The sequence below is a fragment of the Erythrolamprus reginae genome, chromosome 6 (genome assembly GCF_031021105.1).
Source record: "Erythrolamprus reginae isolate rEryReg1 chromosome 6, rEryReg1.hap1, whole genome shotgun sequence".
Lineage (NCBI taxonomy): Eukaryota > Metazoa > Chordata > Lepidosauria > Squamata > Dipsadidae > Erythrolamprus > Erythrolamprus reginae.
Window position 1 is genome coordinate 85,292,244 of NC_091955.1, and position 26,649 is coordinate 85,318,892.

Here is a 26,649-nt window from a genome sequence, read left to right on the forward strand (position 1 = left end):
CACCAGGCATGGGGGAGTTGAGATATTCCTTCCCCCTAGGCCATTACAAGTTATGCATGGTATGGTTGTGTGTATGTTTGGTTTTATAATAAGGGTTTTTAGTTGTTTTATTATTGGATTGTTACATGTTGTTTTTATCATTGTTAGCCGCCCCGAGTCTACAGAGAGGGGCGGCATACAAATCCAATAAATTATTATTATTATTATTATTTATATATTTATCTTCATGTAATGAGCCACTGGCAAAGTATATAGGCCAAATCTAACTCTACACATTTTTGTTTTTCCAACTATAGTAGTTTTATTTTAGATGAGAAAGCACTTTGGGTGAAACTTATTTCTACCTTTTCCATTTAAAAGACAATTTGAAACAAGTCTCAGATTGGTCTAACACCTAGCAACTTCAAATATCAACCAACTTCAAAGCTCTACCCTCCACATCTGCAAAAAGAATCCAAACCTCATATATAAACTGAATAAACAAATTCTCACAGCCAACCCACACTCAGTAAAAGACCTTGGAATACTAATATCAAATGACCTAAGTGCTAAAGCCCACTGCAACAATATCGCCAAAAAGGCTTCTAGAGTTGTTAACCTGATCCTACGTAGCTTCTGCTCCGGCAATCTCACACTACTCACAAGAGCCTACAAAACTTTTGCCAGACCCATCCTTGAATACAGCTCATCTGTCTGGAACCCATACCACATCTCGGACATCAACACCCTCAAAAACGTCCAAATAGAGAAGAGCCCTTCACTCCTCCACTCGAAACACAATACCCTACGAAAATAGACTAAAAATCCTGGGTCTAGAAAGCTTAGAACTACGGCGCTTAAAACACGATTTAAGTATTGCCCACAAGCTCATATGCTGCAACGTCCTACCGGTCAATGACTACTTCAGCTTCAACCACAACAACACAAGAGCACGCAACAGATTCAAACTTAATATTAACCGCTCCAAACTTGACTAAAAAATATGACTTTAACAATCGAGTTGTCGAAGCGTGGAACTCATTACCGGACTCAATAGTGTCAACCCCTAACCCCCAACATTTCTCCCTTAGACTCCCCACGATTGACCTCTCCAGGTTTCTAAGAGGTCAGTAAGGGGTGTACATAAGTGCACTAGTGTGCCTTTCGTCCCCTGTCCAATTGTCTTTCCTTTATCTCATATATCATATATATTTTCTTCCTTTCATATATCTTCTCTATTTTTACATATTATCTTTATATATATATTCATGTCTATTCTCTTCCATATGTATTGTGTATTGGATAAATGAATAAATAAATAAATAAATAAGTAGAGTAAATCAAATAAAGCACAGTAAATGAAACAAGGTAATCCAGAGATACTTTACTAGAAGAGCCCTTCACTCTTCCACTTGCAACAGAATACCCTACACAACTAGACTTAAACTAGGTTTAGAAAGCTTAGAACTACAACCTAAGCATAGCCCATAAAATCATCTGCTACAATGTCTTTCCTGACTACTTCAGCTTCAACCACAACACGACCACACAATAGATACAAACTTAAAGTAAACCACTCCAAACTCAACTGCAGGAAATACGACTTTAGTAACCGAGTAGTTGATGCATTGAACTCACTACCTGACTCTAGTATCATCACCTAACCCCCAAACTTTACCCTTAGACTAGCCACTGTTGACCTCTCCCGATTCCTAAGAGGTCAGTAAGGGGTGTGCATAAGTGCACCAGAGGGCCTTCCGTCCCCTGTCCTATTGTTTCTCTTGCTAGTACCATGTATATAAACATTGTTATATCTTTGTATACCACCAATATGTACTTGACAAAACAATTAAAAATAAAATAAATAAAAGGCAAAAGTTTTTTACGATCTGGAGAGAAACCAGGGCATTCAAGGCTGGAAGTAAAGTTGATACTGATAGAATGTTTTGCTGAAGCAAGAAGACAATCTCCACAGATGCTTCGTCTTGGTCACAAAATGGCGACAAACCTATCGGTGACATTGGACTGAAAGGATGTCCAGGTACAGTAGATGTCTTGGCTCTGCTAAGGAGACATCATTCCTTAACCAAGCTGGAAGAAGAAATCTAGAACCGCTTTATTTTCAGTGGATTGACAGCAGAGGGCAGCCTAAGAACTAGGCAGAGAAATTTTACACACACACTCATTATCGGACTCCGTAGTATCATCCCCTAACCCCCAACATTTTACCCTTAGACTGTCCACGGTTGACCTCTGCAGATTCCTAAGAGGTCAGTAAGGGGTGTGCATAAGTGCATTAGTGTGCCTTCCGACCCCTTCCTATTGTCTCTCCTATATCCCATATACCTGTACAGGTATCTTCTCTTCTATCCCTAGACCTTTCTTCTATTTTCTCATTGATTTATTTTATCCTATACCCTCTCTTCTATTCTTTCTCTAATTCTATTTCCTCGAAGGTGTCCTCTATTACCTTCATTGTGAATTATTGTGTATTGGGCAAAATAAATGAATAATTAAAAAAATCCCACTCCTAGCAAGAAAATCTGGACCAGGCAGAGATAACCTTACTTAGATAAAAGAATAATAATCCAGAAGGTTCCCTGTCTCCTTTTCTTTAAGGAGGCCATGTGAGCAGATTGGTGGCTGTTCAATGGGAAGATTGTTATCACCAATTAAGGTCGTGATGAATGACCACTGTGGGACATTTATGCCTCAGAATTTTGCAATGTCACCAACTGTGCCTCCTGCATTCCATGATCATTTGCCATTGCTGCTTACAAGGGAGCATTGTTTTTCGGTATGCATTAACGTCTCCCAAAGGACAGACAGTTGAGCATTTCAGGCAAAGGTTCTCACACAAGAGTGTATATGCCAAAAAAAAGATGTTAGTATTTATGGTGTAAACTGCTGGGAGCTATTTTGTTGAATGTAGCAGTATATAAACTAGATCGATCGATTGATAGATAAATAGATGGATGGATGGATAATAAATAGATGATCGATAGATGATCGATAGATCGATAAATCGATAAATCGATAGATGATAGATAATAATAATAATAATAATTTGGATTTGTATGCCGCCCCTCTCCATAGACTCGGGGTGGCATACAAATAGATGATAGGTAGATAGATGATAGATAGATAGATAGATGATAGATAGATAGATGATAGATAGATAGATAGATAGATAGATAGATAGATACTTAGATGATAGCTAGGTAGCAGGCTAGTTGGCTAGACAGACAGACAGACAGACATAATAGCTAGTTAGATGATAGCTAGCTAGCTTGATAGACAGACAGGTAGATAATAGAGAGAGATGAGAAAATGTTTGCTGCAAACTCCATGTAGGTGTCAGGAAGGGTAGCCAGCCAGTAAGCATTCATCTCCATTCAATCACACACACTTTAATCCAAATTAAAGGATTAAAAAGATAGGGAGGGAGAGGGAGGGAGGGAGAAGGGCGGGCAAGAGGAAGACAGATAAAGTCAGTCAGTCAACCAAAGTCAGGCTGTCAGTCTGCAAGATGCCAGAATATTCTGATTACCAAAAGTGAGAAAAGTTCTTTGGACAGGAATGCCAGAAGTGATGAAGTATTTGGGAGAAGGCAAGAGAGTGATAGCATTCAATTCAGTCCAACAATCAGTGAAAAATTAAATTCGAAAATTCAAACTGCAGCAGAAATATAGCAGATAGGAACAAGTCCCAACTCAAGACAGGTGTGGGCCTGCAGTGATATTGAATATTTGATTAATGCCCGATGGAATGCTGAACGGGAGCCAGGAATGAAATGTATTTGTTATACATTTCCACCAAGAAACTCCTTTCATATTTACAACAAAACCGTTCAAGATAGGATCAGACAGTTAAATACTTCTGCTTAGGGAACAGATATTTCTGGAAAATTAATACATGTAGTTCATGTAGCATTCTTCATTTATATATTCAGATAATGCAATTATAGCAGAAAATTTTTGTCTTGCTGGTTGGAAAAGGGTCCCCCCTCCCAGCTTTTTTTTATTTTCTACTTTGATAATACAGTGATACCTCGTCTTATGAACTTAATTGGTTCATGGACGAGGTTTGTAAGGTGAAAAGTTTGTAAGACGAAACAATGTTTCCCATAGGAATCAATGGAAAAGCAATTAATGCGTGCAAGCCCAAAACTCACCCCTTTTGCCAACCAAAGCGCCCGTTTTTGCGCTGCTGGGATTCCCCTGAGGCTCCCCGCCATGGGAAACCCCACCTCCGGACTTCCGTATTTTTGTGATGCTGTAGGGGAATCCCAGCAGCACAAAAATGGGTGCTTCGGTTGGCAAAAGGGCCAACGGAAGTCTGGAGGTGGGGTTTCCCAGCGAGGGGAGCCTCAGCAAAATTGCAGCATCTCAAAAACACGGAAGTCCTCGAAACCCCACCTCCGGACTTCCGTGTTTTTGTGATGCTGCGATTTCACTGAGGCTCCCCTCACTGGGAAACCCCACCTCCGGACCTCCATTGCCAGTGAAGTGCCCGTTTTTGCCCGGAAATCCAGAGGTGGGGTTTCCCATGGAGGGGAGCTTCAGGGGAATCCCACCAGCACAAAAACGGGCGCTTTGGCTTGAAAAATGGGTAAATTTTGGGCTTGCACGCATTGATCGGTTTTCCATTGATTCATATGGAAAACATTGTTTCCTCCTACGAACTTTTTCAACTTACGAACCTCCTCCTGGAACCAATTAAGTTTGTAAGACAAGGTATCACTATATAAAGGTAAAGGCAAATGTTCCAATGTGTGCTAGTCGTGTGTGCTAGTCATTTCTGGCTCTAGGGGCTGTGCTCATCTCATTTTGTAAGCCGAAGAGCCAGCAGTCTCCGAAGATATCTCCATGGTCATGGGGCCGGCATGACTAAACACCGAAGGCTCATGGAGCCAGGATCACTTAAGCACATGACTAACTTAAAAACAACGATGGCAAGAAGGGTTGGTAAAATGGGGCAAAACTCATTCAACATATTTCAAAATTTTGGGCCCCACAATTGTGACCTTAAGTCAAGGACTACCTGTATTTTCACACTAGCGGTCATTCAAACATTTGGGTATGAACCGTGTGGCCTTCTAAGTGGTCTACTCCCCCTTTCCCTCCTCCATCTGCAAACCACAGCAGAAACTTAACTTATTTATGTCCCATTTCCAGCAATCAGTTTCAGTCTAGCTCCATCAAATATATAATCACTGTAATATCTAAGATCCTATGACTGGCCACTGGTTTCTATGCTGAAATTTGAAAAGTGCAACATCATGCACATCAGCATAAGTGACTGAGCCATGATGGGGATGGGGAGGAGGGGGTGGGGCCCAGTGAAGTGGGAACAGAAAACCTATCTGGATGCAATGGTATGGGAAGCGAAGCATGGAGCATCTCCACAGTGAAGGAGGCTCTGGGAGGCCTTGGTCATGCTAGGGAGATATTGCAATGCAGACCTGAGTCTATGCCAGTATTCCCCCACTCTTGAGGCATCTCTAGTTACACTTACCAACCCAACCCAACCCAACAAATACAATGGGCAGACTGGGGGTTGATGTTATTGAGGTGATCATATGGGCACCCTGCTTAATGCCTGTCACAACTTGCAATCATAATGGTCAGACTCCGTTACAGTTGTAAGTCAAGGACTAATTTTATTGACTGCAATTGATAATTAGAAACAGAAGTCTGACGGCAGAAAAAGACCTCATGGTCCATCTAGTCTGCCCTTATACTATTTTCTGTATTTTATCTTAGGATGGATATATGTTTATCCCAGGCATGTTTAAATTCAGTTACTGTGGATTTACCAACCACGTCTGCTGGAAGTTTGTTCCAAGGATCTACTACTCTTTCAGTAAAATAATATTTTCTCATGTTGCTTTTGATCTTTCCGCCAACTAACTTCAGATTGTGTCCCCTTGTTCTTGTGTTCACTTTCCTATTAAAAACACTTCCCTCCTGGACCTTATTTAACCCTTTAACATATTTAAATGTTTCGATCATGTCCCCCCTTTTCCTTTGGAATATCTTGCCCCCAGAGATGGTTGGGCCTTCGGATATAGTGTGAAGGTCTGGCTCCACTATCATGGAATCAAAGAATGGCACACCATCCAGGAGTTGGCTGGTGGCTTGAGGTCACGCTATGAGTTCCAAGTAACGTTCCCATAGCAACCAAAATGGCGCAGGCCATTTTGACTCTTCAGTTGGCGACACATGCTCTCTACCTTTTTAATTTGTCTTTTTTAACATTGTCCTTATTTTATTCTTAATTTTGTTTTTAACTGTATGCTTTTATGTTTTATCTGTATCTGTAAATTGCCCAGATACTCGGGTAGTAACGGACAGCCTCTAAATTAAAAAACAAAACAAGGCAGAAGTTAATGGACTTGATATATAAAGGTAATAGTATTTCGTAATTTCAAACAGCTTTGCAGTTCTGTATCCTGGTTGCCTAGCAAACGGAACGGAGTATTGTTAGTTCCTTGTCATTTGGTGTCCAGGAACAGTACCATTAAATGCAATTCATATTGACCCAGGAAGAGAGATTTGTTTCCTAATTTTCTCCTGCTTATAAAAAGGCTCTCTAGAAAGAGTTCAGAGAACAGAGGTTGTTGTTCGCAACACTCTTTTCCAGAATCAAATTGCACATTGAATTTTGAGAAAAGATGGAGGTACAATGTCTCTTCAGATACCTGAAGGGATGATACGTAGAAGGTTGAAACATTTTCTTACTCCACAGAGTGACTTACTTGCAGGATGTAAGATACATTCTGATAGGAATATCTTTCCAATGAACAATGAAAGTAGTGACTATTGAACCAAGTATCCAGACGGATAAATGGGGCGTCCTTTATCAGAGGTATACCAGCAAAGACTAGCTAGCCATCCATTTGAGATGTTTTAAATTGGACCCCTGCACTGAGCATGAGGTTAGAATCAAGGACCCTTCTTACCTTATCACCTTGAGGTTCGATTACTGCAACGCTCTCTACATGGGGCTACTTTTGAAAAGTGTTCGGAAACTTCAGATCGTGCAGAATGCGGCCGCGAGAGCCATCATGCGGCTTCCTAGATTTGCCCACATTTCTACAACACTCCGTGGCCTGCACTGGCTGCCGATCGGTTTCCAGTCACAATTCAAAGTGTTGGTAATGACCTTTAAAGCCCTACATGGCATTGGACCAGAATACCTCCGGAACCGCCTTCTACTGCATGAATCCCAGCAGCCGATAAGGTTCCACAGAGTTGGCCTTCTCCGGATCCCGTCGACCAAACAATGTCATTTGGCGGGCCACAGGGGAAGAGCCTTCTTTGTGGGGGGGGCCCAGCCCTCTGGAATCAACTTCCCCCGGAGATTAGAACGGCTCCCACCCTCCTTGTCTTTCGCAAGTTACTTAAGACCCACCTATATCGCCAGGCATGAGGGACCTAAGACATCTCCCCCAGGCTTATTATATTTCATGTTTGATTTGTATGTGCTATATGGTTTTTAATTGTTGAGGTTTTTATATATTTTATTATTAGATTTGTTCCATTGTTATACTGTTTTTATTACTGTTGTGAGCCGCCCCGAGTCTTCGGAGAGGGGCGGCATACAAATCTAATAAATTGAATTGAATTCTTCTATTCTGTTTCCTTGCAACCACCCTTAAGGCCCAAGTAGGTCTTCCTTCCTTGACTAGAGTTGTGTGTGTTTCCAAAAAAACAACTTGAATATCAAGACTCACAGGGATTCAACATAAAACTTAACTATGAAGGCCTGCCAACTCTTTATCTATATAGTGAACTGCTGTCTTCACCCCTTTTGGGGTGAAGTCTACTGGTTACCTGGAAACCAGAAGGTATTTCTTATGAATATTATAGCAATAACAGCAGCACTTAAACTTATATACCATTCCATGTTTTTATAGTACTCTCTCAAAGATTTACAATATTGCCCCAACAATCTCATTTTAGCAACTTCGGAAAGAGGGAAGGCCAAATCAACCATGTATCTTCAGGATTGAACTGCAGACTGTGGGCACTTAGCCTGCAATACTGTAGCATTCTAACCACTGTGCTACCTATAGGCTTTTAATGTATCTGTTTTAAACATATGGCTTTTAAAATTATTCATGGCTAATATGATTTCTATCATCAGGAAACAGAAGAGCCAATAGAATAACCAAACAGTTTTATTAAACGTAACACTCTTAGAAGAATGCAGTCCAAATTCTTGAATGAGACTTCCACATAAGACTTAACTACAAAAAAACATACAACTCTGCCAAATCTTAAATGCACCAAGTCTGGAGCCAAAGAAAGAGTTGTATAATAAAAGCATACACACAAATCATTAAACTTCCCCACCCCACCCCTAAATGTTAAAAAGATGTTCTGCTTTTTCAAACAGGAGACATTAATTTGAAACGGTTTCAGAAGAAATATAAGACAAATTAAATTATGGATCTTTTTAAAAAAAAAGCTCCGGGCACTTATGATCTTGCCGGAGAAATATATGCTTCTAAAAATAATCACATCATATTCAATTTAGGCAGAAAAAAAGTTTATAAAGATTGCATGGAGTGGCTGATCCAAAAAGAAGTGCCAAGATAATGAACACCAATAGTTCCCTGTTATACTTCCTTCTTTTTCAGGAATTTTAGTATTCGATGCTGAAAGGATATTCCTTGTGATTGATACACCTGAAGAGAAAAAGAATCGGACATTGGATTTAAATGGTACATACGTCTATCTTGGGAGACCAGGCTAAAGCAAGAATTGTATGTAAACTTGATGCTTCAAAGTCCTTGATATCATCTAGCATGAGTTTGCACAAATTGTGATAATCAAACAAATTTAGCCCCGTCTACACACATTCTTTCATTTGGTATGTTTTTAAGGAATTTCCCCCCTATCTTTAAAACTACAAATGCAGATTCTCTGTTGTAGGAACCCGGCTGGATTAATATCAAGCATAATAAATACACATTGTCATTTTGGCAATTGCTATTCAGTAAATAAAACCGGGACTTAGAAGGTACTACTCATAGGCTAGTCAGCCCATAGACAAGCCATTGGCAAATACTCAATATGTCTGTTGAACGCTGAATACAACTTTAAAAGCATTACATGAGCCTACAATTCTCTCTCTGACCCTTCCCCAACCCAGTGTCTTTCACATATAGTGGACCATATGCCATACTGGCTAAAAATTCAGGGATTTAGTCCAGCATACTAAAGAACACAGAGTTGTCAAAATTATCATCAGAAGCATATTAAAAAATCAAGCAAAAAACAACAAAAGTTGAGTACAGGAAGCCTTCAACAGATGTTCACAGCTGGGACCAGAATTTCAGTTGCTATGCAAGTTGGATGTTAAGTGTTTCACATCTTCCCCCATTGACTTTGCTCGTTAGAAGCCAGCTGGGAAGGCCCGAAACTATGATCATATATTTGCAACTGTAGGACACAACAACTGTTGCATCGGACCAGATGACCTCCGGGACCGCTTTCTGCCAGATGAGTCCCAGCGACCGGTTAGGTCCAACAGACCCGGCCTTCTCCAGGTCCTGTCAACTAGACAATGTTGTTTGATGGCACCTAGGGGAAGAGCCTTCTCTGTGGGGGCCCCGGCCCTCTGGAATCAGCTCCCCCCAGACATTCGCACTGCTCCCACCCTCCTCGCCTTTCATAAAAGTTTAAAGATCTATCTGTGCCTCCAGGCTTGTGGCCATTACACCCTAGCCCCCTGGCCAAGGAGTGTAGTATGTCTTGCTGTGTGAATGGGAATGAATGATTTTAAATGCTATTAGAGTTTTAAACATTTTTAAGCTATATTAATTGGATTTTTTAAGACATGTATATTGTATATTGTTTTGATATGTTGTGAGCCGCCCCGAGTCCTCAGAGAGGGGCAGAATACAAATCCAATGAATGAATGAATAAGTCAGGTGCTCAAATTTTGATTGAGTGACTGTGGGGCTATTGCAGTGATTATTTTAAGTGCAATGACACATTTTTTTCAGTGCTCGTTAAGAGATGATCCGGCTGAGGGAGGAGTCAAACATGTCATCAGTCAAGAATTCTTTCACGCCTACGAGAGAACTAAGTGTAGCCCACCTTGAATTCCCGTGACTCTTATCTACCGCCAATTTGCTTGGACTGTTAGTAGTTTAGATTCTTATAGAGAGCTTAAGCTTCCAAAAAATTTTTATACTCATTTGAACTGCTTGGATCACCGGATTTCCCAGGCGTTCGACAGTGCTGCTGTAACCCTACATCACTGGTTCTCAACCTTCCTAATGCTGCGACCCTTTAATACAGTCCCTTATGTTGTGGTGGCCCCCAACCGTAAAATAATAAAATTATAACGAAACTCAGGGATGGGTTCCAAGTTACCTTGCTAGCGATTCACCTTTTGCAAATTTTTTTTAAAAATGCAACCCCTCCACCCCAAAACAACAACCTGGAAACATAATGGTGACACATGCACAGAGCCAGAAATTTCAGCTTCTGCGCATGCTCAGAGGTTCCCATGGTACAGGTGGTTTTTTTTTTGAAGTAGTCTATTTTGCATGTGGTTGGACCCGCCTGGAGATGGATAGAGGAGCGGTGTCTTGGTTTCTAAGACCATCAGAAATATGTGTTATGTGTTTTCTTATGGTCTTAGGTGACCCCTGTAAAGGGTCGCAACTCACAGGTTGAAAACCGCTGCTGTAAATGGTCACTAAACCAATAGATGTATGTCGAGGATACTTAGAAACCCGGAAGTTCGGCAAAAGTTCGGGTTCGGGAGGCCGCCGAGAAGCCTCGCCGCCCAGTTGTCATCTTTTAAAACAGCCGGAGGGCTTCTCAGCGTCCTCCTGAACCCGAACGCCAAACCCGAACTTCCGGGTTCGGCGTTTGGGAGGCCGCCGAGAAGCCCCCCGGCTGTTTTAAAAGGTGACAGCCGGGCGGCGGGGCTTCTTGGCGGCCTCCCGAACGCCGAACCCGGAAGTTCGGATTTGGCGTTCAGGTTCAGGAGGACGCTGAGAAGCCCCCCCGGCTGTTTCAAAAGGTGACAGCAGGGCGGCGGTGTTTTTTTTTTCCCCATTGCACGGATTAATTGATTTTACATTGTTTCCTATGGGAAACAATGTTTCGTCTTACGAACTTTTCGTCTTACGAACCTCCCCCGGGAACCAATTAGGTTCGTAAGACGAGGTATTACTGTATATCCATTCCATTTGCTGATTTGTTAAATAAATAAGAAATCAGTTGGCTTGTGCAAGTTACTGATTGAAAAACAGAAGTTTATAGATTGCAAGAGCTCGTTTCAATTTGTTAAATCAAAGAAATGACATGGTGGCTCGGTGTAACATGGGAATCCAACTAGGAAGTCTTGTTTCTAATAAAATGGATAAGATTGAACATATTGTTTATAGTGAGAAAAGTTTATTTAGTATAACTAATCATTTGCCACATACATACCATGTTATGGTTTGATCCATGAGAACCTGGAAAGCTCCCTCAATTAAAAAAATGCCATGGAACTACATTAATTTAGATCAATTCAAAAATGGTTGTAAAAATACCAGTAAAACTAATACCAAAATTATTTTTTTTAGCCCTAACTCAGTGCTAATGATCTGCCTGGTTTGCAGCATTTATTTTTATTCCTACTCTCTCTGAAGCAGTTTTTCCTGCCTTAAATCTTTGCAGGCTTGTTTTCATTGCTTGCTCCCTCTGAAAAAGGTTTCTTCAGCCCTAAGCAGGGGATAAAATAATGTGCTGAAACTGAACAGACTAAGGATGCTAGCCAGATGAATACCTCGTGTTGTGGTTAGCTCTGACCCAGCTCCTGCCCCAAGGACTGTGGATGTGGGGGAGATATCCACATGCTGCAGGCCTGTTTTGATCCCGGTGGAATCTGCTGATGAAGGCTTCTCTGACCAAAAAGACATGAGTGACAGGGAGGAGGAGAGTGGGGCAGACAGCTCAGGAGATCAATTATCTAGCTCCTCCTTGGATTCGGAACAAGAGTTAATGATACAGCCACGCATGCGGAGAGCGATGCATAGGCAGCAACAACTGAGAGATTATTATCAAAGAAAATGAGGCCACCTGTGGTTGGGTGGGGCCTGTGGTAATTAGTGAGGCTGCTATAAATAGCAGCCTGTGGGTTTGGCCATTGTGGAGGATTATCTGATCCTTGTGTTTCGTGCCTGCCTCGCTGACTTCGACCTTTGTGTGCTGATTTTTCCCCGCTTTGAAACTAAACCAGAGTAAAATGTGTTTCACTTTGTGAAAGAAGAAGGACTGTGAATTGCCTCACAGCTGCAAGATAAGTATCTCAGAACTGATAAGGGACTTGTACAAATTACCAGTTTGTTTGGAGACAAGTGCTCTTTGCTATACAAAAAGAGTGCTTCGTTTATTTGCATTTTCGGTATAAAGAACATTGTTTTGAATTTTCAAACGTGTGTGTGTCTGAAATTGTATCTGTACATTTTCGGGAGAATTCTACCAGAGAGCTCGACAGAACACCTCGTACGTAAATTTTCCTCCTATTTTCCTCCTCCCAAAGTAAGGTGCATCTTATACTCCTAAAAATACGATAATCTATTTTATTTTATTTTGAGATAATTTAAATATCCGAAGCATGTATAATTTTACAGAGAAAAAAAATATCACACAAAACCTGAGTTCTATTTGCTTTATGGGTCCAGTTGCCCGTAAAATCATTCAAGGGCTTTTACAAGCTATTGCCCAAGAAAGCATCATAGCTCTGCTTACCACTGAACTGGACAACACTCTCAACATTTTCTCCAAGTCATACTTACGAGGTCATTGCACATGCCCTCCAGTTCCTGTTGAAACTGAGGATGGTTTCCATGTCCTGCTTAGACAACTCAAAGTCAAATACCTAGCAGGCAGGGAGGAAAAACAACAATAAGAAATTCTAAGAACTCCCAAAGACCATAGTTCTATGCTTGAGAAACCTTGAAGACTTGGGTGTTCATATATACGTTTATCAATCCCATTTCATACAAACAACTATTGTCCAAAATTTCTGAAGGTCTAAAGAAGTACACTCCTGTTTTTCATTTATATTTAAGAAGAAATTGATCTTCCTCCATTGCTAAGCAGAGTTCAATGCCATTCTTATAGAAATATTTCGGCAGCACATCCTTTAATTCTCTGCTTCTTGAAATCAATTAAATCAACTTCTCAATTTGTCCTGATCAAAACAAGATAAAGATGACATAGAAATAGAAAGTGTAGAATAGAGTAGGGTAGAATAGAATAGAATTCTTTATTGCCCAAGCGTGATTAGACACACAAGGAATTAGTCTTTGATGCATTAAACATAATCCATTTCCAGCACTTGCAAAGTTAGTTTATCGTTGGCTTGGGCAACTATTTAGCAACTCTTCTGAAAATTCATAGCAGATTCCATTGATATTGTTTGAACTGAGCAACAAGAATATATTGGCTTTTTAAAATAGTGATCTCAAAGCCACAGCATAATTAGAATAGTTATAGATTTACAGGTTACTGTTCAAATTGGTGTTCCTCCTTGTCCAAAGACTGTAATTTTGGAACAAATGAGCCACGGAAATTATCATTTTATACAATATAGCCCTACTTTTAACCAATCTTCTTTCCATCTCGTTGTTCATGTATAACTATTACCGGTCAAGAATAAACATTTCACAAAACAGATCCTTTTTAGCGGGAATTGAGGTGCCAAAATGGATGGTATCCTGAGAGTTACAAAAATGTAGCTGGGATGGCCCTAAGTGGTCCATTAGATAACATAGATCAGTATTTCTCAACCTTGGTGACCTTTAAAGTTCTGTGGAGTTCAACTCCTAGAATTCCCCAGCCAGGTGAATTCTGGGAATTGAAGTCCACAGATCTTAAAGTCACCATGGTTAAGAAACAATGGCAGAGGCAACTGATGGGCGAGTCAACCAGGTCAGAAGAAAAGTAAAGGAAAAAATGAATGCAATTAACTTCTACATTAGCCGGTTTCCACCAAGTCCTCCAAGGCCAACGGTTGAGCGCACATGTAATAATTGTATTGTTTTTTGATGATCATTACAAACCTCCGTGCAGATAACTCTTTGACTATCAGCCTAATGTATCTTAAGTGAGAAATGCAATAGCTGCCAGATACACAAAGAGAACCAAAGCAATTATGAGAAACTATGGCTGTGTTGGGAAACGTTTGCCTGTTCAAACATGTCTTCTAGAACTCCAATCCACTCCGGCGAACGATCAAGAAAAACAGGAACGGTATCAAACAATGCTAGCAGGGCTCAAGAGTCTTATAATTCATTCAAAGCCATCTTTCAGTAATATCCGTCATCTCACAATTGCGCTGAGCTGTTTCGGGTTCTTGGGAATGAAAAGAAGGTCTTTAAGCTGAATCTTATTAATATTTTCTCAATTTTTTCAGTCAACTAACTTCAGAAGAGGAAAGTTGAGTGTAATTGCATTCATGTATTCCAATATCTCATTTATTTTCACTCCTAGTTTATTAAACAAGTCTCAATGATGATTCATTTGATGCACTAAACCATTAATGTAATAAAACACGTTATGGCTTAGTATTAACCCAGCCAGGCTTTATCTTCTTTAAAAGCATCTGTTTGGGTTAGAAGTTGTTTTTTTAAGTCTTGGGGTCTTTCCAACTTCTGCTATTAAATCCTATTACACATAAGCCTGTACTTGATAGATAAGATTTTTTTTTTCTGAATTGGTTCAAACCACAATTATACAATTGGTGGAAAGTACTGAAAAGTTAAAATTTCTATGATAGAGACATTTTATTGATATGTTTACTTTTCTGTATTGATCTTAAGTATAATCAGTTTTTTTCTGTATTAAGAAGACTTCTATGCTAAGCGGAGCAATTGTAGCTCCTTGTTGTGTTAAATGTTGTACGTCTTGTTCTGTCTTTTATTCTGAAAAATTAATAAAAAATATTTTTTTAAAAAGCAAAAAACCATGAATGATGACTAAAATGTATTTGTTTGTTTGTTTAGATTTTAATGATCCCAGGACATTGCAAATGTCATAAATATGAACTAATTGTCAAGCATCTGAATTTTGATCAAGAGACCATGGGGATGTCTGGATATATATAAGCAGAGAAATGCAGGAGGACTAGATAAGATATGAGAATATACTGTGGCAATTTAATGAACCAGATAAATGAATGAAGACACGTTTGTACAAAACAGTAGTTTACTCTTCAGCGAAAAATATCTTCAGCCTTCTAGTTACAGGAACTTTACATCAGCTATATTCAGCTTACTTTCAAGTAGATATTCAACCAATCCAGGTTTCTAGTAGATACTAAACATATCTAGGTTTCTTTGTATCACTATCTCAGTTCTACTCAATATCTAGCTCACACTCAAACTGCTCCAGCCACCATCCACAGCAAACGACCATAATGACCAACAAGACCAACCCACAACACCAACAACCCAACAAGGAAATGGTGAAGGTGATCTGCATATTATAATGCTCTGGCCCAATCACATTGCAGTTCACACCCAATGACTCAGCATTAGCATACTTTACATTCTACATTACCATATACGGTAATACATTTCAACTTTTACTTTATATGGTCCTACAATAAAATATCACCCAGGATTGCTATTCCTAACGGGGGATGCTGCAATGGTTGTAAGTGTGAAAACTGGTCATTGGTCATTTGTTTTCCCACTGGAGGGTCACTAAATGAATGGCTGTAAATCAAGGACTTCCTATCAATTGGAATCAGTAGGGAAACCATCACAAACTATATGCTCTTTGATCAGTTGGAAGAATCTAAAGCAGAGGTGTCAAACTCAAGGGCCCTAAGCCAGACCCAGCCTGCAGGGTGCTTAGACCTGGTCCGTGGGCCACCCTGGAAACAGTGAGGGACCAGCCTGCAATGCCTCTACCAGCGAAAACGGACTCCTGAGCTCTGTTTTTGCTAGCAGAAGCTTGCAGGAGGTTGTCGCAACTGGAGAGGAAGCTCAGGAGCCTGTTTTTGCTGGCAAAGCGCTCGGGCTGCCACAGGCACCCCTGACGTGAGTGACACTGAGAAGGCCATGCCCCCTCTGGTCACACCCACCCCAGCCCTCAAACACAACCTTGATGGGCCCCTCAATGAAATCAAACTTGACACCCCTGACGTAAAGGATCAAACATCTCCATTTTATGGATAACATATGCCACGTGAGAGCCATGATGATGTATTTATATATTACATTTATATGCCATCCATTTCACTATGGAGTGACACTGGGTGGTGTAGAATAAAACAATGTATATTAAAACAAGGAAGCCCAAGTTCTAATAATGTCCTAGGCAGGGAAGCAAGTCAGGTGTTTGCTGCACTTTGCTTTAGTTAAACCACAAAAATGATCCACAACTATCCTTAGCGGGGAGTATAATTGCAAATAACCAATATTTTAGCGTTTAAAGCAGCATTATATTTATATCATATCATATCATCATTGTGATTTAGAATCAGTCACTAGGAAGTCAAAAAATATCCATCTATCAACCCAAACCACACCAATCACAAACATTAATCTCTAATCTCTAATGAAGAACTCATCCTATCCTGGATTTATCTGGGTTGCTGTTAATAACAATAGTAATAGTAACAACAACAATAAATATCTGTCTATCCCAGATCCTTGGGAAGCACTCAACATTTGGATCAAAATGCCAAATCCAATCTAAACATCGGGGTGACTGGGTGACCAACTACAATATGCTGTGTATGAAGCAACTAATTTAGAAATAGGTATTATTTTTACCTTGAAATTTTCTTCAATTCGCAATGGAGTGATGGACTTGGGAATCACAATTGAATTTCTCTGGATATGAAACCGGATCAGGACCTGACAGCCAAGACCAGGACACACCAAGTAAGGATTACTCATCAGAAAAATTATAACCTATTCCTATTCAACTCATGAATGTTAATTTATTTATTAATTTATTTTGTCCAATACATAATACACATTGAAGAGAATAGATATGTAGTAATATAAATAAAGAGAAGGATAGAAGAAAAGATATAAAGGTATAGGAGAACATATTAGAAAGGAAGAAAAGATAAATGAGATAAGGAGAGACAATTGGACAGGGGATGGAAGGCACACTGGTGCACTTATGCACGCCCCTTACTGACCTCTAAGGAACCTGGAGAGGTCAATCGTGGATAGTCTAAGGGGAAAATGTTGGGGGTAAGGGGTTGACACTACTGAGTCAGGTAATGAGTTCCACGCTTCGACAACTCGGTTGCTGAAGTCATATTTTTTACAGTCAAGTTTGAAGCGGTTAATATTAAGTTTGAATCTGTTGCGTGCTCTTGTGTTGTTGCGATTGAAGCTGAAGTAGTCATTGACAGGTAGAACGTTGCAGCATATGATCTTGTGGGCAATATTTTATTTATCCCCCCCCCCCACTAAAAGAGGCTGAAAATTTGGGTGTGTCTTATACTCCGAATTTAGCTTTTTTGAAGCTTTTTCTTCCAGCCTTTAACAAGGTGCTAATGATCTTCCCAGCTTGCAGGATTTTTTCATTCCTTCTCCCTCTGAAGAATTTTTTTCCCAGCCTTTGCAGGCTTGTTTACATTGCTAGGCCCTCTGAAAAAAGATTTATAACTGGTAAGTAGATTCCTCCTTTATTTTCCTCCCCCAAACTAAGGTGTGTCTTATACTCCGGTTCGTCTTATACCTTGAAAAATACAGTATATTAACATGCTGACATACAAATTCTTCAAGAACTCACCACACCACCCTCCAGCAAAATGAACCGTTCTTTTCTACACTATTTGGTATCTTGGCTAGTACAGTCTACCTAGGAGTTACATCTTGCTCCTAAGAGCAGTGCCTCCAACCTTTTAGGCATCAGGGACTGGTTCCATGGAGTTTTTTCCCAGACTTTAAGAGCTTTGGTGGTGCAGTGGTTACGAGTGCAGTACAGTGTTCCCTCGATTTTCGCGAATAGCCTATACCACGGTTTTTCAAAAAATATTAATTAAAAAATACTTCACAGGTTTTTCTCTATACCACGGTTTTTCCTCCCCAATGACATCATACATCATCGCCAAACAAATAATTTTTGCAAATAAATAACAAAAAATAATAATTATTGTTAATAAATAATTATGTTTATAAATATCAGGATCACTAAGTGTCTTATTCAACAGTGAGTACCAGTAATAATGATGAGTAAATTATTGTTAAGGGACTAGGAAATGGTAATTTAGGGGTTTAAAGTGTTAAGGGAAGGCTTGTGATACTGTCCATAGCCAAAAGGTGTATTTACTTCCGCATCTCTACTTCACGGAAATTCGACTTTCGCAGGCGGTCTCGGAACGCATCCCCCGCGGAAATCGAGGGAACACTGTACTGCAAGCTACTTCCGCTGATCACCGGCTGCCAGCAGTTTGGCAGATCGAATCTCAGTAGGCTGAAGGTTGACTCAGCCTTCCATCCTTCCAAGGTCAATAAAATGAGGACCCAGATTGTTGGGGGCAATAGGCCTACTCTCTGTAAACCGCTTGGAGAGGGCTGTAAAGCACTGTGAAGCGGTATATACATCTAAATGCTATTGCTAATGTATCTTGCCTGCACCCCATGGATGGGGATTCGCTTGTTTGCATATCCTGGTTTCTGGCACGCTGTGGCCCGGTACCAGTCCACTGATTGAGGGTTGGGGCCCCCTGCCTAGAGAATCTGATCTATGAGATTTCCTACTTAACTGCACATATACCCACCTGAGCTGCTGTTTTATTATGTTTAGCTGCAATCTCTTTAATTTTTGGATCATCCAGGAGTGAAGGATCTTCAGGCTTGGCCCTAGCATGAAAGGAAATAAAGGTTAGCAAATATTAACACTAAGAAAATGTACATTTAATAAGAATAAAAGTATTGTTATCCAGCTGCAAGGCTAACAAGCTAGAATGGAAAATGATGCATCACTACAGTATCTTGTGACCTTTTCCCAAATCAGCTTTTCTTCCTAATATATGATTTCATCCTCTACAAGTTTCAAAAAGGAAGAAGAAAATCTTGTTTTTAGTTCAGGGGTTTGGCAGTGAGATGATAAGCATATGGCTTAACATCTTATTAGTTCTGAATGCATCTGGTGATCTTGGAGAGCTCTCTCGCACACACATAGTATTTACCTGCATCTCGGCTATTCAGTTAAAGTATAATTAATGAAGATAATCCAACCAGAAATAATTTATAAAACACATTGGGTAAATTTGTATAAGTAAACTAAGTAAGCTGCCTAGAGCAGGGATCTGCAACCTTGGCAACTTTAAGCCTGGTGAACTTCAACTCCCAGAATTTTGGAGTTATTATTATTGTTATTATTTATTAGATTTGTATGCCACCCCTCTCCGTAGACTCGGGGCGGCTCACAGCAATAACAAGAACAATATACGGTAACAGGCTAAAGTTGCCAAGGATGGAGAACCCTGGCTTAGAGTAGCCCCACCGAAAAAATAGGCAGAAAATAAATTTAAAAAACAAATGCATTAATTCTTATGGCCTCATGTGTTTTGTATAAATCCAGACTAAGGGTACGTTCACCTAGCACATTATAGTTTCCTTAGGTTTATTTATTTATTCAATTCAATTTTTCTGCCGCCCTTCTCCTTAGACTCAGGGCAGCTTACAACATGTTAGCAATAGCACTTTTTAACAGAGCCAGCATATTGCCTCCACAATCCGTGCCCTCATTTTACCCACCTCGGAAGGATGGAAGGCTGAGTCAACCTTGACTAGGTTTACATAATAAACACACTCTTGATGTGATTTTAGGCGTTCCATGTTGTATACATGTTGTAACTTGCTAAAAATGCAACAACACTGGAAGTTTTTAAGAAGATGCTAGATAACAATTTGTCTCAAGTAGTGTAGGGTCTTCTGCCCAAGCAGGGGTTTGGACTAGAAGACCTCCTACTCTGTTGTTGTTGTTTTTGTTGTTGTTATTATTAATTAACTTTCTCATTTTTTCTCTCTGTATCAAATCTGTCACTGCCTTACATGTTGTGGTTTGCTCGCCTCCTGTACAATGAGTCATGGACTCAGAGGACACAGAGACTACAGGCGTCCTGTTTTCCTGGCACCAGAGATCGACAGTGAAGAAGACATGGTGTCAAAGTCTGAATAACAACCAGGGTCTTCTGCACTTCCTGAGATAAGTGACTCAGGAGAAGAGCATGATGCTTGATGCCGCCCCGAGTCTTCAGAGAGGGGCGGCATACAAATCTAATAAATTGAATTGAATTGATGCAGGGCAGCTAGCAGAGGTGACTGACTCGGTAGGAGGTTTACTCATGTGTAGCACTGCTGATTAATGGGCCATGCCCTCAGAGGATTGAAGAGTGAATCACGTCATGCTTCTTTGCAGAGAACGTGTTCCACTCTAACATCTAGTTTTGAGTTAATTCGGCTTGTGTTTTAAAACGACACATTCTTGGCTTTCAGAAGAGCTCTGGACTTCAAGCTAACTTCTGTATGTCTCTGCTTCTGAATATTATTCCAGCTGGGTAATTATTGCCTTGCTTATCTCTCTCTGGGACTCTAGCCAGCTGATAAGACTTTCTGCTCATTCCGGCAAAGCCGTTTAGAGACTTTAGTTTCATTTGAAAAGACTTTACTGTAAATAATTCCTTGTACATAGTAAACCCCTTTGTGGTCTGCTTCCGATTCCTGGGGGGGGGGGGGGGGGGGGTCAGTGCTAGAACAGAACACATGTAATCTGTTACTTGCATTACCTTACATGTTTCTCTAATAACTACTACTGCTTCTGTTATTTACTGTTACCTATTTGTCCCTTTTATTTAATTTCGTATCATCCTTTAATGGTTTAATTTGAATGTGGCAAATGAATTTAATAAATAAATAACACAATTTCAGGGTGCGCATTAGCTCTTGAGTAATTTCCCATTTATGCATTCCAATGTGTGATTAATGATTAGTAAATCAGATGTTTGAGAAATCTCAGCTTCAGCATCTTTTGCTCAGTGCAGGAGTAAAAGACGTTCTCACCAGGGTCTATCAGGAGAGCCAAGGGGACTATAGGCCGTGACGGAAATTCCTTTGGACTGACAGTACGCAATCAGTTTTTCCTGAGTAAGGTACGGGTGGCATTCAATCTACAACATATACAAAAATGAGTGTCAGTTAATGATAATGATGAGCGCACCAAAGACCTCAGAGTTCAACCCTGAGCTAAAAGTATTCTATTGGCACATTTTGTTTATCCTTAACTCTCTTTATAATCCCCAATCCACTTCTTATGAATTTACCTGATTATTTGCAGGTTTGTACTTCAAATTGGGCTTCTTCAAGATTTTCTCTATCTGTTCATGGTTGAAGTTGGAAACACCAATTGCCTTCACCAATCCAGCATCAACTAGTTCTTCCATTCCCTGAGGACATACCAAACACAAAATAGGATACAAAGCAGTTGCATATATCAGCACAAAAATCTGCCTGATGTACCATATCTGTAGTATAAGATGCTCCAGATTATAAGACACACCCTAACTTTTGGGGGGAGAAAAACAAGAAACAAAAATCTACCTCTGCCTCCCAGCAATTTGCCTCCTTGCAGCAAACAGAAAACAGCCTGTTTCAGTTTCACTTTCAGCACAGCCTGATTAGCACAAGGGAGGAGGGGAATCTATCTCTGCCTCCCAGCAATTTGCCCCCTTGCAGCAAACAGTCTGTTTCAGCTTCAGCATAGCCTGAGTAGCACTAGAAAAAAAAATCTGCCTCTGCAGCTGATGGTTGGGAGGCCGGCTATGCCGAAGCTATAACAGGATGTTTGCTACAAGAAGGCAAATTGCTGGGAGGCAGAGGCCGGCAAGTAGGGGCAAGCGTGTGGGTGGGACTACAGTCGGTGTATAAGACACACTCAAATTTTCACTCTCCTTTTTCTTTTGCATCTTATACTTTGAAAAATACAGTAAGTCTCTTTAGGACTTCTCAAGACTAGCAAGAGAAGAAACATTATAAAGAGGTTAGCTTTCAGAAACATCACTAGGTGCAACCTTTCTGGAATTCTACCACTTACAGCATGCAAACTGCTGAACACATCAGGCTGAGAAAGGGAGCCGAAGATTATTTTCATTCTTTTTGTATAATAATAATAATAATGAACTGATTATTACAGCATGTATTGGAGCAATGATGGCGAACCTTTCTTGATTCGTGTGCCAAAAGGGTGCATGGATGTGTGTGCTAGCACGCACACGCATGCCCACACCCATTCCCTTCCTCCATGCATATACAGCCCCGTGCTGCCTCTGAACATGTGCATAACCCCTCTTGCCCCCGCGCATGTGCACAGGCCTCATTGAAGACTGGGACAGTGAAAAAATGGCCAGATGAGCAAATTGGAACTTCGGAAAAACGGACTTCTGTTTTGCCTGTTGTGCTGTTTTTCGCACTCCTGAAGCCCTGAGTGCAAAAAGCAGCTAAACGGAAAAACCAGAAATCTGTTTTTCCAAACTTCCCATTCCCCGATTTCCCCTGAAGCTTCTGGAGGATGAAATTGTCTTCCCCAAGGCCAAAGATCAGCTGGCCAGTGCGTGCATGCGTGCTGGAGCTGACATAGGCCAATGCCTCACATGCCCTCTGATACGGCTCTGAATGCCACTTGCGGCACACATGCCATAGGTTCGCCATCACTATGCTAGAGAGAGGTGATATTTTCCAAGGTCCTTTCTTGCTGTAAGCCACAATTCATTCAGTAAGTCAAATCTGGTTGAGTTCATAGATAATCTGAAAGTAAAGCACATTTTGTCATGAATGACTTTCATAAGAAAGTTTCAGAGGGAGAGATGAAGAAGATAAGCAGGTCAATTTCTGAAGCTAAAAGATTGGCAGCAGTTAAGAGGATAAATATAAATATCCACTAGATTAGGTCCCACAGAGTTGCCCTTCTCCGGGTTCCGTCGACTAAACAATGTCGGTTGGCAGGACCCAGGGGAAGAGCCTTCTCTGTGGTGGCCCTGGCCCTCTGGAAACAACTCCCTCCAGAGATTCGAACAGCCCCCACCCTCCTCGCCTTCTGTAAAATGCTGAAGACTCAACTCTGTCGCCAGGCGTGGGGATGATTACCTCCCCCCTTCGTTGTGTTTTCTGACCTCTGTTGTATGATTAACTGGGTTGAATGTGTACGATTGTGTAGTTGGTGATTTTATGACACTGGTTATTTTATATTAATGTTTTTTAATTGACTTTTAAATTTTATTATTAGATTTGTAATGTATATTTTATTGCTGTGTTGTGAGCCGCCCCGAGTCTTCGGAGAGGGGCGGCATGCAAATCTAAATAATAATAATAATAATAATAATAATAATAATAATAATAATAATAATAATAATAATAGATCAGCCAATTCCAGTTATGACATCCGACAGGTAGCCCTGCGCTTTAGGATCACAATGGAGCCCAAAATTTAAGTGAGAAATTTTGTTAAGTGAGCTTTGACCAATACAGTATTACAACTTTTCTTGCCACATTTGTTAAGTGGATCATTCCAGTTATCAACTTAGTATCATAGTTGTTAAGTGAATCTGTCTTCCCCATTGGTTTTGCTTTGTTGGAAGGTGGCAAAATGGGATCACATGACCCCAGGACACTGCAACCGTTATAAAAATGAACCAGTTGTCAAGCATACAAATGTTGCTTAGGGAGGCTGCAATGGTCATAAGTGTGAAAAATAGTTGTAAGTCACATTTTTCAGTGCTGTTTAACTTTACCCAGTCAGTAAACGAACTCTTGTAAATCAAGGACTATCTGCATGTTACTTAGATATTCAAACTATTCAGAACAGAAGGTGTGCGGCTAAAACAAATTGAATTGTACATACTGTATGTCAGTGATTTTCAACCTTTTTTGAGCCGCGGCACATTTTTTACATTTACGAAACCCTGGGGCACATTGAGTGGGGCGGGGGGGGGGGGGGGCTAAAAAAAGTTTGGACAAAAAAATTATCTCTCTCTCTTCCTCCCTTTAACTCGATTTCTCTCTCCCTCTTTCTCTCCCTTCCTTTCTCTTTCTTTTTCTCTCTCCATCTCTCTTCCTTTCTCTTCCTTCCTTCCTCTCTTTTTTGCTCTCTTTCTCTCTCCCTCCCTTCCTCTATGTCTTTCTCTCTCTCTCCTTCCCTCCCCCCCTCTCTCTCTCTTGCTTTCTTTCTCTCTCTTTCTCTCTCTCTTGCTTTCTTTCTCTTGTTCTCTTTTTCTCTCTTGCTTTCTCTCTCTCTCTCTCTTGTTCTCTTTCTCTCTCACACTTTCTCTCTTGCTTTCTTTCTCTCTCTTGCTTTCTTTCTCTTTCTTTCTTTCTTGCTTTCCTTCTCTCTCTGAGCTTCGCGGCACAGCTGACCATGTCTCATGGCACACTGGTTGAAAAACACTGCTGTATGTGACTTTTCAAGATGCTTTCTCTCTCTCAAAAAAGGAATAAGCTAATTGTAAGACACACCTTTATTGATTTCTATTTTGCACATTCATATGCTTGGTGCCTTTCATATTGAAATAAGTTGAAGATTAGATTACATTAATATCAAACATTTTTGGACAAAGAGTTATTATGCAAAGTCTGTCTAATGTAAATATATATGTAAAATTCCAGCTGTTTTATTTTCTCTGGTTTCTGTTGCTTATCCTAAATAGGAGGGAGAACAGTGAGATTAAATACCTTAATCTCTTTCCTCTTGAAAGTTTGCAATAGCCAAGGAAATGTTAGTCTGCACTTTTAATCAAAAATATTTTTCATTTTTGGTAAATATCCTCAAAAAATCAAGAGGGACCCATGATTAAGCAAGCGTCGCATTAAAATAAATCACAAATAGAAAAAATTCCAGGACATTAAATGTTGTAATTACAACAAATGCCAAGTTATAATATTTGCAATATAAAGTACCAGGTATAAAATATCCACATACAACCCACCGCATACAAGGAAGAAACATCTTTAATTGAAATTGAACATACCTCCCATGTGTCTAAAATACTTGTGTTACTGGATATGAGTCTGCCTTTATCATCCGTAGGAAACAGATCTTCTCCTACCTGTCAATAAATAGAAAGAGCCCAAGTCAGTTTACTTTTAAACTACCAGCAGACAATGCTAAAAGGGTTGCATGTCAGGGCCATACGTTAAAAGTTGCAATTCAAAAGGATTTACTGCTCAGTCTAGAAACAAGAATCAACTCAACTCTCAGTGAATTCTAAATTGGTGCTATATGAGAATTTATGGAATTCAGTGGTGGGCTGGACTTTAATCATTTGTGACAATGTAATGGTTCTAGACAAAGGGTGTCAAACTCAAAGCCCGGGGGCCAGAACTGGCCCATGGGGTGTTTAAATTTGGCCCACGGAGCTGCCCTGGAAACAGTGAACGACTGGCTACTAGTGCTTCTGCCGGTGAAAACATAGAAACATAGAAGACTGACGGCAGAAAAAGACCTCATGGTCCATCTAGTCTGCCCTTATACTATTTCCTGTCTTTTATCTTACAATGGATATATGTTTATCCCAGGCATGTTTAAATTCAGTTACTGTTGATTTACCAACCACGTCTGCTGGAAGAGTAGTAGATGCCTGGAACAAACTTCCAGCAGACATGGTTGGTAAATCCACAGTAACTGTATTTAAACATGCCTGGGATAAACATATATCCATCCTAAGATAAAATACAGGAAATAGTATAAGGGCAGACCAGATGGACCATGAGGTCTTTTTCTACCGTCAATCTTCTATGTTTCTATTGTCGTAACTTTGAGTGATTATTAAATGAAGCAGTTGGTAAGCAAGGACTATTTGTAATAGGATGTGCTTAGTTCTGAATTTGGGAAGATGGTTTAAAAAATATCAAAGCAATATCCAGTTAATGAAATAATGATTCTCTAAATTCCTGGCAGTAATTTTTCATACCTGTATCTTGAGATCCCAGAGGCTAAACACGGAATGTACTGATTGCTAAACAGATACAATAATCTATGTTCCCCAAATAAGAGCACATTGTTGTACATTCCTTTCGCAAACTAAAAATAGTACTTTCTTACATTCATAAGAAACTATTCAGCCAATTACTTAAAGTTAGAAATCAACTTAAAAATATAAAAAGTCCAGCGTGGGCATTAGCAAAAGGTGTTAAGAAAGCAAATTCCATGGTTCAGCCTCTTGAGATGCTACCGGCGCCCCTAAATAAAAATATAGGATAGTTAACACCACCACCTCTTACTAGGTTTTGAATATTTCACCCCTGAAATTCTCAAAAGAGATGCCAGTCATTTTTAATTTTTCTAATAATTAAAATAATGATTTGTGGCTTGTGTAAATGCCATCTAGGTGTTTTACAGGTTTTATCTTGCTAGCTCCAGGTTTATACCACCATCCTTCAATTGTCACTCAAGGTTAATTGTGTTGTAGTTGCCATTAAAAGTACTTTTGATAGCATTCTTTGAGATTGGTGTTCTAAATAGTGCCAAATTTATGGCCAGAATTAAATCACAGGAACACGAAACCTGTTCAAGCACAGATTCACTCAAACAACAGAAAAATTTAGCCTGCAAAGTCTTTGATTAGAAGTGCTTGCGGAACCAAGTTTTCTCTTCTTGCCGTATTCTGTACATGTCTTTTCTT

The 26,649-nt window shown here is 40.1% G+C and overlaps 1 protein-coding gene across 1 annotated transcript in view; it reads right to left on the minus strand.

Moving 5' to 3' along the window:
- Nucleotides 1-8,148: 8,148 nt before the first annotated feature.
- The window catches only part of LOC139169821 (aldo-keto reductase family 1 member B1-like), a 29,365-nt gene continuing 10,864 nt past the window's right edge, over nucleotides 8,149-26,649 (minus strand). Inside the window, exons 4-10 of the mRNA XM_070756504.1 lie at nucleotides 24,997-25,074; nucleotides 21,301-21,423; nucleotides 21,041-21,147; nucleotides 18,754-18,835; nucleotides 16,784-16,867; nucleotides 12,794-12,876; nucleotides 8,149-8,674 (exon numbers count right to left, since the gene is read on the minus strand). Coding sequence (XP_070612605.1) covers nucleotides 8,632-8,674; nucleotides 12,794-12,876; nucleotides 16,784-16,867; nucleotides 18,754-18,835; nucleotides 21,041-21,147; nucleotides 21,301-21,423; nucleotides 24,997-25,074 — 600 coding nt within the window. The 3' untranslated portion in view covers nucleotides 8,149-8,631. The remainder of the gene's footprint in view (nucleotides 8,675-12,793; nucleotides 12,877-16,783; nucleotides 16,868-18,753; nucleotides 18,836-21,040; nucleotides 21,148-21,300; nucleotides 21,424-24,996; nucleotides 25,075-26,649) is intronic.